At 34.6% G+C, this 17783-nt stretch overlaps 1 protein-coding gene across 3 annotated transcripts in view; it reads right to left on the minus strand.

Moving 5' to 3' along the window:
* Positions 1 to 267: 267 nt before the first annotated feature.
* cars1 (cysteinyl-tRNA synthetase 1) overlaps positions 268 to 17783 on the minus strand; it is a 34864-nt gene continuing 17348 nt past the window's right edge. The window contains exons 12-23 of one of the 3 annotated variants that reach the window (NM_001118900.1): positions 16641 to 16769; positions 15082 to 15211; positions 13681 to 13784; positions 11025 to 11122; positions 10754 to 10943; positions 7436 to 7504; positions 7175 to 7256; positions 6896 to 6976; positions 6755 to 6822; positions 1425 to 1484; positions 1217 to 1300; positions 268 to 1032 (exon numbers count right to left, since the gene is read on the minus strand). In NM_001118900.1, the coding sequence (NP_001112372.1) occupies positions 904 to 1032; positions 1217 to 1300; positions 1425 to 1484; positions 6755 to 6822; positions 6896 to 6976; positions 7175 to 7256; positions 7436 to 7504; positions 10754 to 10943; positions 11025 to 11122; positions 13681 to 13784; positions 15082 to 15211; positions 16641 to 16769 (1224 nt within the window). In that variant the 3' untranslated portion in view covers positions 268 to 903. Of the gene's footprint in view, positions 1033 to 1216; positions 1301 to 1424; positions 1485 to 4148; positions 5841 to 6135; positions 6823 to 6895; positions 6977 to 7174; positions 7257 to 7435; positions 7505 to 10753; positions 10944 to 11024; positions 11123 to 13680; positions 13785 to 15081; positions 15212 to 16640; positions 16770 to 17783 lie in introns of those variants that run through there. The other 2 variants (XM_087258880.1, XR_015494608.1) reach the window with 2 other exon arrangements.

Here is a 17783-nt window from a genome sequence, read left to right on the forward strand (position 1 = left end):
CCAGCCAAAGCTCGAACTAGCGACCTTCTTGCTGTAAGGCAACAACGCTACTCACTGCACTACCGCCCCAAGTTAATTGTTTTAATTCATTTTAATTTGATGTTTGAATCCACATAAAATTGTAAAAACTTAATGAGTTAACTTAATTCTTTCAAGTTGTCCCAATACAAATCGATTGTGTGGAAACCAGCATTTTTTACAGTGTATATACTACATGTGTGTAAACAAACCAGTTCAAAAACGTTATTGGAAGCAAACAGGCCTCATACATTATTCAAAATCTTTTTTTATTTTGGTATTTCATGTTTTTGTAAAGAGTATGTTAATACTAGCAATAACAGGTTCTCCTATGTATGCCTCTGTTTTTTCCATTTGTAATCAACCAACCTGAAGTCCCTTCGTTCCTGTAGCATCAGATTTTTAGATTCACATTTATGAATCAATAGTTAGCACTAGCTGATGTGTGAATAGTGTTTCGGAGGAAACGCCTACTTAACCAGCCAGATTATTGAAAAACAAAAAACAAAGAATCAGTAATGAAAACATTAAATGTTTCATTAATTTCCACATAAATGAGCTAAATAGTTCTTGCATACTTCATATAAACCACCAAACCCACATTAGAAAAACTGTGATATACTTGCATCTTTGTCCTCTGTGTGCAAAAAGCACACAAAATAAAGTGTATATATCCTTAACATCAGAATCATAAAATACCTCCCAAAGTCATGTTTGCAGGAAAACGTTAACTTTCCAATTGTGATCAGAAGGACTTGGCAACTCTTGCTAATATTTAGAGCCAAAACTCACAAAAGAGTTTTGCTGCCTTTTCACAAACACAAGACGACAAGTTCACAAACAGACACTATGGGCGGATCAAATCAGACTCGACGCTTTGTGTTTTCAGCTCCCGTTCTGAGTTGACTGGAGGTATTCGTTATGCAGCTTCTCCTGAGTCTCGTAAAGCTTACGCAGCTTCTTGGTCAGTCCCTTACTGAGCTCCTTTCCCTCAGCATCATGTGTCGGGAAGCCCTGTATATACAAAAAAGACATACAATTAGCATTTTGTGAATAGATGTGACCCAATGATTAATAATTTAAACTGACTCATGCATTCCCTATAGACCAATAGTCACCTTGAAATGGATCCAATATACAGTAGTGAGACATAAAGGTGTGTATCTTATGACAAAGGAGAATGAATGGGTTGCATTACCGTTTCATCAAAGCTGGAGTACTTGTCAGTCTCTGACCGGAACATTTCACTAGGTTTAAGCTTCATCTTTGCCAACTTTGCCATCTATCATTAAAAAAATACATAAATATGAATCAAACAAATAATTCAAAACCCTAATGTAAATACACTACTCTTAATCAAGTTAAAAGTTTAAACAATAGGATGTCTCAGAGGATTCTCAAATCACCTCTTGTTCTTGTTTCTTCCTTGCAGCCTCTTCTTTTTTCTTTCTCTTGTCGTCCTTCAGCTTGAAACATAAAACAAATTGAGGAAATTAATAATAATAATAATAATTATAACTCCTTACATTTATATAACGCCTTTCTGGGCACTCAAAGAATTTACACATAGGGAAAATGTCCTCAACCACCACCAGTGTGCAGCATCCACCTGGATGACGCGACGGCAGCCATCTTGCACCAGACCGCTCACCACACACCAGCTGATTGGTGGATAGGAGACAGAGTTGTGATTTATGTGAGAATTATGATACGGGGGGGGGTTTAGGAGTGGGCAAATTTAACGTCTCATCCCAAAGACATCTCACTGAGCAGTATAGAGTTCCCATCTGGGGCATTAGGACCCACACGGCCCGCAGGCTGGACCCCCCTGCTGGCCTCACTAACATCACTTCTGGCAGCAACCTAGCTCTCCCATGTTGTCTCCCATCCAGGTACTGACCGGGCGGCAGCCCTGCTTAGCTTCAGTGGGCGACCATGTGAGAGTTGTAGAAAGCTAGCTGCCGGATGATACTTGAGTATTATCATGGTGCGAATTACAGGGGGGTTGCGGGGGATTGACCCCCCTAATTAATGCTTGATCCCCCTGAAGGATGTCAAAACAAGATGTATAGATGGGTCAAAGAAAAAGTTCACTTTGACTTGTATTTTAAACAATAAAGTCCATGATTAAAATGACAGATAACATGAATGTACATTTGACCAGCCCTATAATGGTTAATACCACCGCTAATCGGTCTATGCAAGGAGATGTAAAGCACCGATAGACATCATAAGTGTTTACAAGACACTTTAAAAAAGTAAATTGGTGTTAGTATCATTATATAGCCTAAAAAATAGTCAAATTAAATGCATAGTTTGAGCTCCAGTAACCTCTGAAACAACTAATCAGAGGATACTGTAGGTCAGACACTAAATATCCCTAAAAGCACTGAACACCTAAATACGTTTCATAAATCAATTAGATATGATTTAAATAAATACATAAATGACTGAAGCTTGTATTACACAAACTACAGTAACATTGAGAGGGGTCTGGATGCAGACCTGGTGCAGTGCAATCTGAGCTGCATCCAACGCTTTTTAATGGGCTCACCAAACCCCACCCCTAACCCTACCCCTCACAGTGACGTCACTCGCTTCATTTAAGTGCATTTTGTTGGACATTGCATCACTGAGTGATGCAATCTCAGCTTGCATCATAAAGGCTGCATCCTGATACTATTGGTAACATTACCAAAAAAGTTGACCTCCCCCGATCGTCAATGTATAATTTGCACACTGTGTATCATGCATAAAGTAATATAGCCAAAGTAACTAATCAAAACAACGACTCAAATTAATAACTATTTTACTAGTTATTATCTATGGGTCTGAGGAAAGAAATGTAATATTTGCTTTAGTACATAACGCTCTGATAAAATTTCTACCCAATTTAAAATAAAAATATAATTTAGATGATATTTTCCTCCAGAAAATTACCAAATTGGAAAAGAATCACAAATGTTTTTATGTGTTCCTAACTGAAACAGCACAACATTTGTCAGTACTTCACCAAGTCATGCACCAAATCAGTATATTATAATGAATCATGTGACACTTATAATTGAAGAAATGAGCAATACAAGTTTAACTTCGACATCACATGGATCAATAACAATTTATACTGTATCAAAGCTAGGAATCCACAGAATTCCACAGCATCCAAAAACAGAAAATTTACATTTTCAGATGAAAGAAAAAATGACAGAAATTATGAGATGAAAAAAGCTATGCTGCAATGTATTGCCCAGCAGTGTTCAGTGCGCTGGTTTCACAGTCACTCCAGCTGTAGATACTCAGCAATGAAACCCGTTTATTGCAATGGTTTGCGCAGTGCAGACTAAAGGCTGGTTTATACTCGATATGTCTGCAAGTTCGATTAGGTATGCGCAGCGAATGTGACATCATCACAGTGTTGGCGGAAGATCGCTTTGGGTGGGTGCAACATCATATTGGCTGATGGAGCACACAATCTTTTTAGCAACTTTGCGAACAGCTCTGCATCCAAAAATGAACGACTGGGGGAATTTGCATGTGCAACACCTGCATTAAGTAGGCAGTTAGCTTGGATATAAAAAATATAGCCCAAGTTCGTCATTTATACTTGCTCCCTCGGCAATATCACTAATGTGCTGTCATGGCCAGTGTTGGGGATGACACATTACAAGTAACGTGAGTTATAAAGCTTAAATATAGCAAAGCATTACATTTAAAAAATAAGTAATAACACTTGAGTTACTTTTTTGAAAATGTAACGCAAGTTATTTTTTTGTTTAATTAGCTTTTAAAAAACAACTGAATGAATTAAAATTAAAGTAGTCACAATGAATCACGCAGTCAATGGGAGAATGTGTTCATTATTTTAAACGCATCAAAGAAAAGGAAAAAATTGTCTCAATGGACAGTGATTTTACTTAAGACGGATAGTACAAAAGTAGCAAACACATTGCTTAAACCAGTGGTGTCCAAACTTTTTATTATGAAGTGCAAAAAACAAATTAATTGAGGCTAGTGAGCCGGTGTATATGCCTAATTCACTAATTTATTTAATAATATTTAAAATTGAATAAAAAAACATTATAAACATCCTTTATATTAATTAATATACATTTTTTTTTACATTTTATAATGAAGTTGCTACAATAAAAACAAAACAATCTAATTTATAACAGAATTACTCTAGTTTTTGCATTGATATGCTCGCCGATGTCTTCAGCATAGTCCTCTATGTGAGCCAGTTTTTACATTTATAAAAAAAAAGCAGATTCATTTACCAATTTTAATTGAAACATTCAATTTCAGTTAGCTTTTTTTGAAGCTAAAAATGTTACATCAAATTAGAAATGACGCTTTTAAAGGCAATCGCACCAAACCCTTTCCATCACTCTTGCTTTCCTCTCGGATTGGATGGTGGGCCAAATCAAAGGTTACAATGGGCAAACTCTGGCCAGCGGGCCCTACTTTGGGCATCTCTGCTTTCAACTTTCAATACAGATGTATACGGCATGTATGGCGCTGTGTTCAGAAAGACCACATTATCCTAAAATGCTAAAAAAATATGTTTTTTTTAAAAGGTAAATGAAGATGTAGGTTATACAGTGTGTTGTTAGTTGCAGAACTCCTCTATTTAAAAAAAGAAGAAAAAAAAAGTTCTGTAAAGGATCAAGCCACAGTCAGGTAATAAAAAGTAATGCAAAAATAACTCAAAAGTAACTTATTGCAAAACTTATCATAAAAACTAAGTAACACAATCAGTAACACTTTTTTGGGGGTGTAACTCAATATTGTAATGCATTCCTTTGAAAAGTCACTTTACCCAATACTGGTCATGGCAACACTGCTAGAATGATGCTTCTTTACTCGTAATAAAATTCAGCTGTCAATAAAATGTCTCAGCTTGTGTTTTTTAAAAATCAGTATATTTTCAAATTATTGAGTTACATATAGTCTTACAAAATTACTTTTTATTATTTAATAGAAAAAAGAAGAAGTGATTATTACAAAGCATTTTTGGTTTCAGTTTACAATCATGTGCATCTAGAAGTTTTCTTCTATCCAGAATTTTTAGTTTAGTGCAATAACTGTAATACCATTTCACGATTTCTCTTTTCTTATTGTATAGTTGATTAAATTAAAGCTAAAGGACCTTAATGACCCCATTTTTTGAAAGGTTGTGCTTATTTATTGTGTATGTGCTTATTTATTAATGATCAATACGAACACACAATAGGCAAGTCTCAGAGACAGCTCCCATTCACTGTTTTCTCAATAACCATCTCAGTTGGATCATGACTGATGTGTGAAGTGTGTCCAGAGCTGCAAGCGTGCAGACAAGGTTGAAAGGAGTCATTCTAAGAAGGCACAACAATTACCCGATGCAACCTGAGTCCTTACAATATATTCTGAAGGTCGACATTTACACTCACAAGCTCAAAAGGCCTAAATACATTTTTCATGACCTGGTTTGCATCTGAATCATTTCTTTTGTGACGCCTGAAATGCGAAGAATCTTTTTTTTTTTTCCATGGACAGAAGAAACGGATCAACTTACCCTGGAAGAGAGACAACTTTGATCTGATTAACGACTAATTCTAACTTAATAAGATGTACAGTACACCTGTACGGCTCATGTGAAATGAGATCTAAAGTCTAGGTAACTATTGTTTTGATGTTTCCCATTAGACATTCTGTTAGCTAGAAGTTACTTTCAGTTGAATGTCAATAAGAAGTCATTATTATCAGCAGACTGTGCTTTATATCTGCCAACACTTTATTTTAATGCTATTATTTATGCTATTATTAATTATTTTAATGCTATTAAACTGACTAAAAGTAACTCTGCTAGACACTAGAAAGCATCTGATTGGTCCTGATTTGATGAGAAACTGAAGTATGAGTTGATGAGAATAAAACCATTGATTCATTTAGGCAGAAGTGATAAACTATAAGCTTTACATGTTTATAACTGTTTTATATTTCATAAATGAATTTTTTTTGTTGCCGTTTTGTTGCACACTACCTTATAGATTAGGGCTTCACAATATATCGTTACAGTGACATTGATGTATAGCATCGATATTGCAATGTGCCCATCCACAATAGTCACATCGCAGGAACTGTAATGTTGATGTTAATGCTACTTAAGTTAACCATCATGTCTATCATTTGCTTTGTTTTTAAGGTCTGTGAGCATTTAAGCCAGTCTAAAACATTCAGGCAAGAGATTATAATGCTTTTAACTTTAAGAAAGATTCATTGAATTTATAAGATGTTGACTATACAGTGATATTTTGCATTTCAATTCAATTCACGCTAGACTCCCAGAAAAACATAAAATTCTGTGCATTTCATTTGCATCTTTGCTCCACTGTATTTGTCAATGCTTGTGATTTGTTTTATTTTATTTCAAGCAAATGCACTAAGCTACAAAATCATCCCAATTGATCTAAAAATATCCAAATAAAGCCGTTTTTTTCATCTGGTGAAAGTATACCCAATATCGCAAAATGTATCACAGAAAAATAAACTGTTGCAATGTCAGTTTTTTTCAGTGTCGCGCAGCCCTATTTTAGGTATCCTAAAAACAATCAATACTGATACCAACATCTAAAAACCTTTATTTTAATTTCATGGTACCTTTAAAGGGGTGCATGAAAATAAAGTGTAACCAGAATCTACAGTACTGACACCAAATAAATCAAGTAGAAAGATAATATTATGCGATTTGAACCATTACCTTTTTCTTTTCTTCTTTTTCTTTCAGAAGTGTTTCTTTGTCCACCAACTTCACCGATGTGGGGAGCCCTTAGACAAACAATTTGATATTTATGTTTCATGACAATCAGAGTTTAAACAAGTTTTAGTTTCTTCTGCTTACCATCACGATCCTCCAGTCGGACCCCCAGCTCAGGTAAAGTATCGTCGCGCAATTGGTCACAAAGCTGCAGCAATTCAGTGACTGAAACACAAGCAAAGTTTCCTAACGAATTCTCTATTCTGCATAAACAAATACTGTATTGTATGCAAATGTCTGCTGGGTATACAGCTGCAATACTCATAAAAAAGGTAATAAATTATAAGAAAACAAATAACTCAAGCTCACGCTGTAGATCTTTACACTAAAATATAAAGCAATATAACACCCCTAGAGATTTACCTTTCTTCTCTCTTGCAATTTTCCTGACGTCTTCCCTGAAATCGGACAGCACTGACAAATAGGGCATGACTGTGCTCTCCAGCTGAAACAGAAAATCAAGCGATTAACAAGAGTTTAATGACAGAAGAGTCCTTATGGAGGACAAAGAACGTTCTAGGGCGGAATCTTTAATAACATGTCCTCACAAGTCTGGCTTTGTAACATTTTAATTAAAAAGAAAAGCTTTGATGAATCAAACATGATCCCAGTGGTGTTGCTTACATCAGCGCTCTGTCCGTTTCCTCCAACGGGGAAGCCAATCGGGTCGGTTCCCTCAATCGCTCCAAATGTCTGTCAAAAGCACAAAACAGCTTTAGCAAGCACTTCAAGGTGCATCCATTCTTTCAGTTTGTCCCTCAACATCTCAGCTCAGACTGATTTTAGGAAAAGATTTGCCTTTAAGATTTAATGTCGCAGTTTTAGAATTTCAAGAAAAAGAGAACATTCTTAGAAGGAAAATGGGCAGAACTTGTACCCTCTAAGGTCCCATAAATATAAAATAAAGTTTTGTTTTTTTTTAAATGTTAGTATCAGTTTTTTTTTCAGTTATTGTTAGTTTTTAGGATATCTATAAGCTACTGTACACTAAAACAGTAACAAAATTCACATTTATGAAATATAAAACTGATATAAACATCTAAAGCTTGTAGTTTGTTACTTAAATGGATCAATGGTTTTATTTATGTCACCTCATACTTTATTTTCTCATCAAATCATAGCCAGTCAAATGCTTTCTAGGATCTGACATGACCCGCCCCCTTTAAGAGGATTATCATTTGATGCGCTTGCGCTCAACCACTCTCACTGGCAAAGTGATGATAAAACAAAATGCTATTGGCTGCTTTTTTTTTTTTTTAAAGGGGAGGAGCTACAGGTGCCTGTGCTTCGTTTTAAACATAGGAAGTTGCATCTGAGGTGGTTGCTATCTGCTTGTTAAGTGTGACGTTACACGAAGTCGCTTCCGGATTCAAGCGCTTTATCAAACTGTATGGACTCAACATTTAGAAGAAGAAGTTGAGGAAATGAAAAAAATGACACATGCACTTAGAGATCTTTGAGTAAATGGCTTCCTTTCTCCACAACGACAATATAACTATCTAAAATTTTACATTTACATAATTCTAGAGGTTATGCACCATTGCGAGATTATGTTTGGGAACCTTTTACTACATTTTATTTTACACTTATTTTATAATTTTTTTTTTGATGAGGTTAATTTAATATTTTATATATGTATGCATGTATAGAGATATACCTGTGTGGAATGGATGTATTTGCGTATATACGTATATATGTATGTATATATATTTATGTATATAAGTATTATTTTTGTTTGTTTGTTTTGTTCCCACTGGTTATATGTTTCTAAAAAATCTATAAAAAAATAAGTAAAAAAAAAGAAAAAAAAAGAATTTCCTTTAATGTGTTATATGACTAAAAGTTGGACATTAATGAATATTTTCTCAATTCAAAATAGTAGCGACTTGGACCCGGAAACAGTATTCCATACGTCACAGCTTAACAAGCAGATACTGACACTTTAACTGCAAAAAGTTGCTACTTTTGTTATGTGTATACTAAAGGCGGAAAGGCACAAAGATATCCTTTAAACAGTATTGCCCCAATGACAAGGCTTCGATAAAAATCAAGCAAAATGAAACATAATCAGACAAAATAAATAAGCTCTTTCCAAGTTTGTTACCAAAGTTTGAAACATCAACTTTTACTGAAACACTCGTGCTGTTAACCACCGTTGATATACTAATGGTCTGTAAGATTTACACAATAGGTATGTGTGCACTGAAGATCGTCTCTGTTTCATGTTTCTGTTTCATGTACACTTTTTTAAGGTTAGATGCCTCAAAATAAACACTGGAAACCTGCTTAATAGAAATAGAATTAGAAAGTTTAGTGTAATTGTTATGAAAAGCAAGTTTGACATGGTTTTTACATCTTTATTTCAGTAAAGCTGCTTAGCACTGTGTGCTCTATAAATAAACGTGGCACTAGAGTGGTGAATTAGAGAGCTTGTGCAAACATCCACTATTTTCAAATGCTGCTGTTTTGTCACTGCTTTCATTTTAGTTGTGTGTTTATTTTGTCATTAAGAGTAAAACATGCAGCACATGCAGTTAAAGGCAAAATAAGTTGGCCTCCTGTAATTACTTTTATTAAATTTCTTAAATATTTCCCATGCAGTGTTTATCAGAGCAATTTTCACTGTGTTTTCTACTATATATTTTTTAATATATTAAGTCTTATTTTTTTAGTCTAGCTAAAATAAATGCTGTTTTTAAACTGAAAAAAAGCCCTTCAATAGTATTAGCCCCCATAAGAAATTATTCTTTTTTGATTGGCTACAGAACAAACCAGTGATCCAATAAATTGGTTCATTAACCTAACGTGCCTAGTTAACCTAATGGTCAGTTTTCACTGAGTGGTACGGTTCGGTATGGGTGGGTACGGGTCACTTTTATCACTTTTACCTCTCATCTGTGTCTTTAATCTTCTCCAGCACATGTTACCTCTTGTTAGAAAGTAATTCTGGCATTTTGAGTTTATAATAGTCTAAAATGTGATGATAATAATTAAAGATGCTTTTGGTTGCTGAAAGAATCATTTGCGCCTTTGTTTTTTCCGGCTTCTCCCTTGTTTTTACACGCTTCAATTCCGTGTTTGTCCTTTTTTGAAAGGATCAGATGTCAGACGCACTTTAATAATCACGTGCATGCTATTATCATCAGCTCAAGTAGTTTGTTATTTTGAATATGGAAGCATGGCGAACGATCACAAGTTCCCTGGAGAAAGTGAAACCGCTCACGCTATAGACGGCCTCGTAAACAACAACAGTACAACAGGTTTATCTTTTTGTGGCTGTTCATTAAGACGACGACAAGGTTTGTTTGAGCTCGAGTCAACCATGACTCGTTATTTTATGTATATATTATTACGGTGTAATGTCTCAGCTGTCTCAGTAGTTTTTTTATAGCTGTGTGTCTAGCTCCGCCTTTTGGTACCCTTTTGTTGTGCTAGGTACCCTTTAGAAAAGGTGCTCAAATATTTGGTACTGTACGGTTCACTTTTAGGTACCTTTTGACAGTGGAAACAGACATAAAATGGTACTGACCCATACTGTACCATACCACTCAGTGGATACGAGCCATAATTAAACTAGTTAAGCCTTTAAATTTCACTTTAATCTTTCAAAATAACTAGTACAATATTGTTATCATCATGGAACAAACTAAATAAATTAGTTATTAAAGATATCATATTTAAAAATGTGTTGAAAAAAATATTTTCTTTGATAAGAAGAATTTTTTTTTTAATGAATGAAAATTTCACAGAAGGACTAATGATTTCATCTGCATTTAGATACTCATTTTTTGAAATGTTTGCTAACTATATAGAACTACGAATGAAAAAATGCTAACTTTTCTCTTTACCCCCAATTGAAGAACTGTAAAAAACCAACAAGTATACCACATCCTGAAATTTTTTTTCTGAAAATGTTGGTCAGAAGTGAAGCTGACTTGTTACCTTCAACATGTCAGTCAAGTACAGGGCGATGCTCTGTAGCAGCATGCGGTTTGGTGGTAGTTTTGCACTCCTCCTGGCAGCCATGTAGGTGTTGCTTTGACCAACAAGAGCCCGCATCTCCTCCAGAGCTGAACGAGTGTCTATGTTATCACACAGCGCCCCATGAACTGATGTTTTCTTGTCATAGAAGCTAAATAAATACACACATGTAATGAGTGATAGAAATTTAACTTTTGAAAAATGACAATCATGTAAGAATCATACAAGTTACCATTTGTTCAGTTCAATCTCCTCAGCTTCCCATTTCTCATATTGGCCAGTGATGTCTGTAGGGCTCCTCAGAATATCTTTAACATTTAGGAAGAACTCCTGTGGAGACATGAAATATGAGCTATATAATATTATGTGCATTAAAGATGACCTATTATTTAAAAATCACTTTGATAAGAGGTGTAATCACAGTTGTGTGGCAACAATGTGTGAATACAACCAGCTTCTGATGGTAAAACATTATTAATTTTATTTTTATAATCACACAAATCAGCAGAACCACTTTGATTGACATGTTTTTTTTTGTACATGTCATCAGAAGGGAAAAGCCCGCCCATTAGTGATGATCTCTGCCGCTCATCCTCATTAGTATAGGATGTTAGTATTAATTTTGAAGCTGCCACTTCGTTAACACACAGGGATTTGTAGCTCCGCCCTCTTTTGAAAAGAGGACTGTGAGAAGAATGACACAATTAGAATTAAAGCCTAAAAGGGGCGGTGAAGAACCGTACACTATTCTGTGCTTGTATGTTCTTTCTCTCTTTCTCCCTGTCACATTCACATTTAGGTACTGCCTACATTTGGAACATTATTGGCTGACAGGACAACTATTTAAACAGCGTGGCGCAAAATGTCAAAACGACTCTTGCGCCGAGCTGAAACTAGCAAACAACAATTGCGTCGTGCCTTGCGCCGCATTGCGCCAGGTGTATGATTGGGCCCCATATCTGCCATCTGTCTGACTATCCAGCCATCCATCCATCTAGCCATCATTCTCTATATCATTCCATCCATCCTTCTATCATTCTCTCTATCGTTCCATCCATCCATCCATCCATCAATCTGCCATTCGCAACTTTCAGTTCCATCTCTCATTGGTCTTGGTCATTCAAATTTATCATTATATTATTTTTATGTCGGTACATACTGTAAAAATATAGTTTGTGGAAGCAATAAATATCTTGCGGTGCTAACTTGTTGTTCTGTATTTCTCTTGCCACATTTTACCCTTTAGTTTAATCTTTTAGTCATTTCAATGTTACTCCTTTTAAACTCCAAGACATACTTCCATCAAGGATTATAACGTGCAAATTCAAAGAGTTATAATACATTAATTGTGGGGTAATTTAAACTTCATATACACCACATACACACTTAAGAGACACAATAGACTTATTTTACATCTTGGTAAAAAAGTATATATATATATATATATATATATATATATATATATATATATATATATATATATATATATATATATATATATATATATACACACACACACATACATACATACATATATATTTATATATATATATATATATATATATATATATATATATATATATACACACATATACATACATACATACATATATATTTATATATATATATATATATATATATATATATATACACACATATACATACATACATACATACATACATACGTATATATACACACACACACACACACACACACACACACACACACACACACACACACACACACACACACACACACACACACATATATACATATATACATATATACATATATATATATATACATATATACCCACAATCCATAAAATCTAGAAAAAAAAAAAAATTAAATTAAAAAAAAAAACTCAAGGTCTAAGAATTATTATAAATTCTTTTTTATTCATAAGCATCTTCCCCCGTGGCTGCTTTGCTTCATTTATTTTTCTTAAATGCTACCACTGCTAGACTTTTATGAAAAGACAGTTTTATAAGAGTAACATTTCCCACCCTACAGACACTTAATAACACCCTCAGCTTTTTTAATTGACTTAGTTTGAATATTTACAGCTTCTACTTCTAATTTGGGACCTCAGAACACCTATTCATCTCCAAAACTATTTTAGCCAAAATCTGTGGAGGGAATTGCACTGTTATTGCATCACCTTCCTAACAAGCCATCTTCATTTTTACTCAAGTACAGCCTTTGGAGGCGCACTGGGCTAGAGGAAAAACATGCTGTGTCTCATTAAGAGCCTAACCTCAAGTTCGGGTGAGGCTGGTTAAAGAAAATATAGCGTGTAGGTCAGTGATACGTAACCTTTGCATACTTCCCATGCTAATAGCTGTCTGTGAGTTTCAGGCACATTTGGAGCTCTGCCCATGTTATATTCCTTGGTGACAGAGTAATTGATAGGTGGGAAGAAGCGCAAGACAGAATTAATGCGCCCTGAAGGACACACGCTATTCTCCGACCTTCTGGATTCTTGAAGGAATCTAGATAAGCCTATTGTGCACTCACGAGCATACCGCGTGCTGATAAAAGGCAGGTATTAAATTTGGATGGACTATTATTCATTCATTCTCCTTCGGCTTAGTCCCTTTATTCATGATGGGTCGCCACAGTGGAATGAACCACCTACTTATCCAGTATATATTTTACACAGCAGATGCCCTTCCAGCTGCAACCCAGTACTGGGAAACATCCATACAAACTCATTCACATACATTCATGCACTATGTAGAAAACCCACACAAACACGGTGAGAACATGGAAACTTCCACACAGAAATGGCAACCTTTTTGCTGTGCGGCAAGCCACCGTATCACCAAGATAGACTATTATTTTTGGGATATTTCCCTTTTACTGCTTTTTTTATTTTCTTACTTACATTTATGAATCGCTCATATTGGATGGCTGACTCCATTGTGTTGTTGGAATAATCTAATGTGTCCTTCCATGAATGCATCAGAAAGGCCAAACGAAGTTGTCTTGCTAAAAGAAAATGGAAAACAAACGCACATCAAAATTTTGTCAACCTATTGCATTTAAAAACATTAAAAACCCTTAAAATGTCAAGTGGTGTTTCCATATAGTAAACATACATTCCTTGAACTAGAAATACATATAGTTTACTTAATCCCCATTTTTATATATATTTTTGGCCGATACTGATGACCAATAATAATTCATATTTGGAAACTGATATATAGGTCGATATGTTGTGGAATTTATGAAAAAGATTTTTTGTCAAAATATCTTGTAGAATAAGTTATGTTCATAAATATAAAAAAATATAGTAAATTTAATTTATTACATTTATTGGGGAGAGAAAAAAAAGAAAAGAAAAAAAAATTTAGTTCGCATTATAGTAACAGACGTTACTGCAGACTTTTATTTCAGTATGATGATGTATTTCTAACTGAAATGGAATACTGAGGGGTCATAGGAGAGGGCCCCGCTAGCTATGATACATGATTGTTACGTAACGGCAAAACATTTTGAACCAAAGTTTCGTTGTGACAAAGTAACTAATTGTGTTATTTGTGACAACTGGAAAAGTGAAAATCCCAGTTAAGTTGCTACAGTGTAACTTCATATTGTTACCAGTTAGTAATTAAGACACAGTGACATCGTCATAACTGGTCCCAATTTGGTCACATTTGCCCAATAAAAGAGAAATATTTTATGAATGATGGACTCACTCAAAATTATGCAAATCCAACTTCCTACATTCAGTCAGGGGCATCAAAATTTGCCTGGGCCATTATTAGACATTTAGAACCAATAAACTCATACACATCTAATTCTATGCTGTACAAAAATAAACTTAAAGGCTATGGTAAGTGATTGTCTGGCATTGTCATGAAGTAATATTATTTTAACGCTTGACGGTTGTCACAACATAATTAGTTACATTGTCACAATGAAATTTTTGTCATCAAAATACTTTGCAGTTACAATTATGTATTTTTTGCCCTTCTCCTCTCATCTTTCATTCACAGCAAAGTAATACTTGAATGGGCGCGGCTATGTATGTTTTGCCCAAGCCACCAGTAAAAGATTACCACTGCAGAGTGGATGCAAATTGTTAGATTTGATAAATTTCAAAACAAAAAAAGTGGATTAACTTCCATGGATTAATTGTTCACTTTAAGAATAATAATATGCACTAGCCAAATATACATTGTAAATTTAGAGATCATGTGCAATTAACTCGTCTAAATCATAGGCAGATGTCAATATATAATGTTGTAACTTTCAAATAATGCTGTAAAAATAACATGGTTACCTGTATGTTTGGCCAGGGCATCTTTGATGGTGATAAAGTTCTTCAGAGATTTGGACATTTTGCATCCGGCGATGGTGAGGTGACCCGTGTGCAAGAAATATCGTACCCAGTAATCATTCTCAAAGTAGGCCTATCAGAACAAAAACAAACATGTTTTAATGACACAAAGACAAAGCTTGAATACACACATCCCCTAACTATTTTAATTCAATTCAATTCAGCTTTATTTGTATAGCGCTTTTGCAATGTAGATTGTGTCAAAGCAGCTTCACATAAATGGTCATAGTAACTGGAACAGTGTAGATCAGTTTTAGTGTTTAAGTTCAGTTCAGTTTAGCTCAGTTCAGTGTGGTTTGAAATCATTACTGAGAGTCCAAACACTGAAGAGCAAATTTATCGATGCATAGCTCTGTAGATCCTGAACCATGCAAGTCAGTGGCAACAGCGGAGAGGGAAAAAAAACTTCACCAATAGGAGAGTGAAGAAAAAAAAACCTTGAGAGAACCAGACTCATGACAGCATGACATTTAGTCTTCTGATTTACTATTTAAGGAAATAAAATAAAAAATTCTTTACATGCAAATGCTCTTTGTATATGCTGGTGGGTTGGTCCTCCCTAACTATTCAGAGGCTTATTCATTGGGAGGGTTTATTTACAAGACCATTCTTGGATTAATTTGATCATATTTTCATATTTTGACAAGAAAAGAGACAGGAAGCTATACTCTTCTTTCACGGAGTACACATTTTTATGTCTGTTCCTCAGGTCAAAACTGAATTTAGTAAAAGTGCACTCATATGCAGGTCCTTTAGCATGGAATACTCTTCAAACGGAACATAAAAAACTTCCATCACTAATTCCCTCAGGCAGATATAAATCTTTACTGCATGATTTATTGACATGTATCATTATTTATCTGAAATGCTAAGGTACTTGCTTTGTTAATTTTAGTATATTTTATGTTTGTTTTAAACCATTATATAATCTTATGACTTTTTACATACACATATATTGTCTTCAAATAATTTACAATTTTATTGCATATTTTACTTGTAGCCTGGGTAAGTTTTGGTGGCACAATTCTGTAATATATTTATTGATATTGTATTTTGTATAGATTTATTTAGACATGTATTCTGTGATGTTTATCACTTGTTTGTCCAGGACACTCTTAAGAAAGAGATTCCAAAACTCAAGTGGTATTCCTGGTGAAATAAAGGTTTAAATAAATACATTTTAAAAAATGCTCAAAGAAACAAAATGCATCAAAGTTTGGCTTTAAATGACAGCAAAATATGTAATCACTACATTATTTCACATCTTTGTGCACTTGCGAAAATGAAAAAGGCTCTAATTAAATGCATATTAAACAGTAATATGTGTTTAATCTCAAGTTTTATAAGGACCCTTACAACAAGCCAGAAACTTTCAATTATGGTAATTCTCACATGATGTGATTGCAGGGTAATGTGTAGAATAATCATCTGAAATCTAATAATGGCTTTTCAACAATGGCTGCAGAACATTTTTACATATGACCACCTTGCAGTTTTCTCACCTCAGATTGCGCCAGCTCATTGTCATGATGAGGAAAACGTAAGTCAAATCCTCCTCCGTGGATATCCATAGATTCTCCTAGTATGGATCCGGCCATGGCAGAACACTCAATATGCCAACCAGGTCTCCCCTGTAACAACACCAGCAGAATAGCAAACATTCAGCATAACTTAGAAACATGGGCAATGCACTCAAAAACATTTGTGCATTTGGTGTACTTTGTCAAACCTAGTAGGTGGACCTAATTTTCAGTAACAATGGGGACATGCAAAACCCATTTCAAATAAATTTTTATCAATTATTTTAAATTATGTGATGCATGCCGTCATCAACACAGCAGAGTATGTCCAAAGCAGGACACAGAGAGATTCTGATATTCACAGAGACCACCAGATGTCCATGAATCTAGAAAACCTTTTTTTTTTACATTTTGAGGTTAGTTTAAAATAAAAGTTGGTTTAAAAACCTTAATTATTTCATGTATGTTGTATCACCATAGTCCCTAAATGTATGTAAATGCAGGAAATGGCATTTAAATCAAAAACATTTGCCTAATTTTGTGTCCACCCACTTCTCAAATCAAAGTTACACCCTTGACTACGTTGGACAAATTAAAGTTGGTTCTCGTGGACTAAGTCAACAAGAAGATCCCAATGTACATATGTCATATGAGAGGTCATAACATGTGCATTGTGGAGTCGAACCAAAAAAACTCAACAAAAATTACATGTAGTAACAAGCAGTGTTGGGGATGACACATTATAGGAAACATGAGTTACATAACAATATTACTTTAAAGGTGCTGCATGTACGTTTTTGACTCTTCTAAAGAATAAAAATCCAATAATATGTTTGCAGATATTTAAGAAACATGCCAAGTGAACATACTTGATTATCTGAAAAATAAAGTCAGATATTCTGCTTTGAAAATAAGTGTTCTGAGCCAGAACGCTGTCTTTGTTTTGGTCATTTTAACCTGCCCAATGCCAGTTTAGCCAATTATATTTTGAACTTTCTGTTGCTGCTTTCAGTATATGACAATAAATGTTGTGTAATATGGCATTCAAACTCACATTGTTAGCATTTAACACTGAACAAAGCACATTAGGTTTACCACCTGAGGTGGTCATTTTCATTGATCATA

This window comes from Danio rerio, chromosome 7, assembly GCF_052040795.2.
Source record: "Danio rerio strain M-AB ecotype USA chromosome 7, GRCz13ab, whole genome shotgun sequence".
NCBI lineage: Eukaryota > Metazoa > Chordata > Actinopteri > Cypriniformes > Danionidae > Danio > Danio rerio.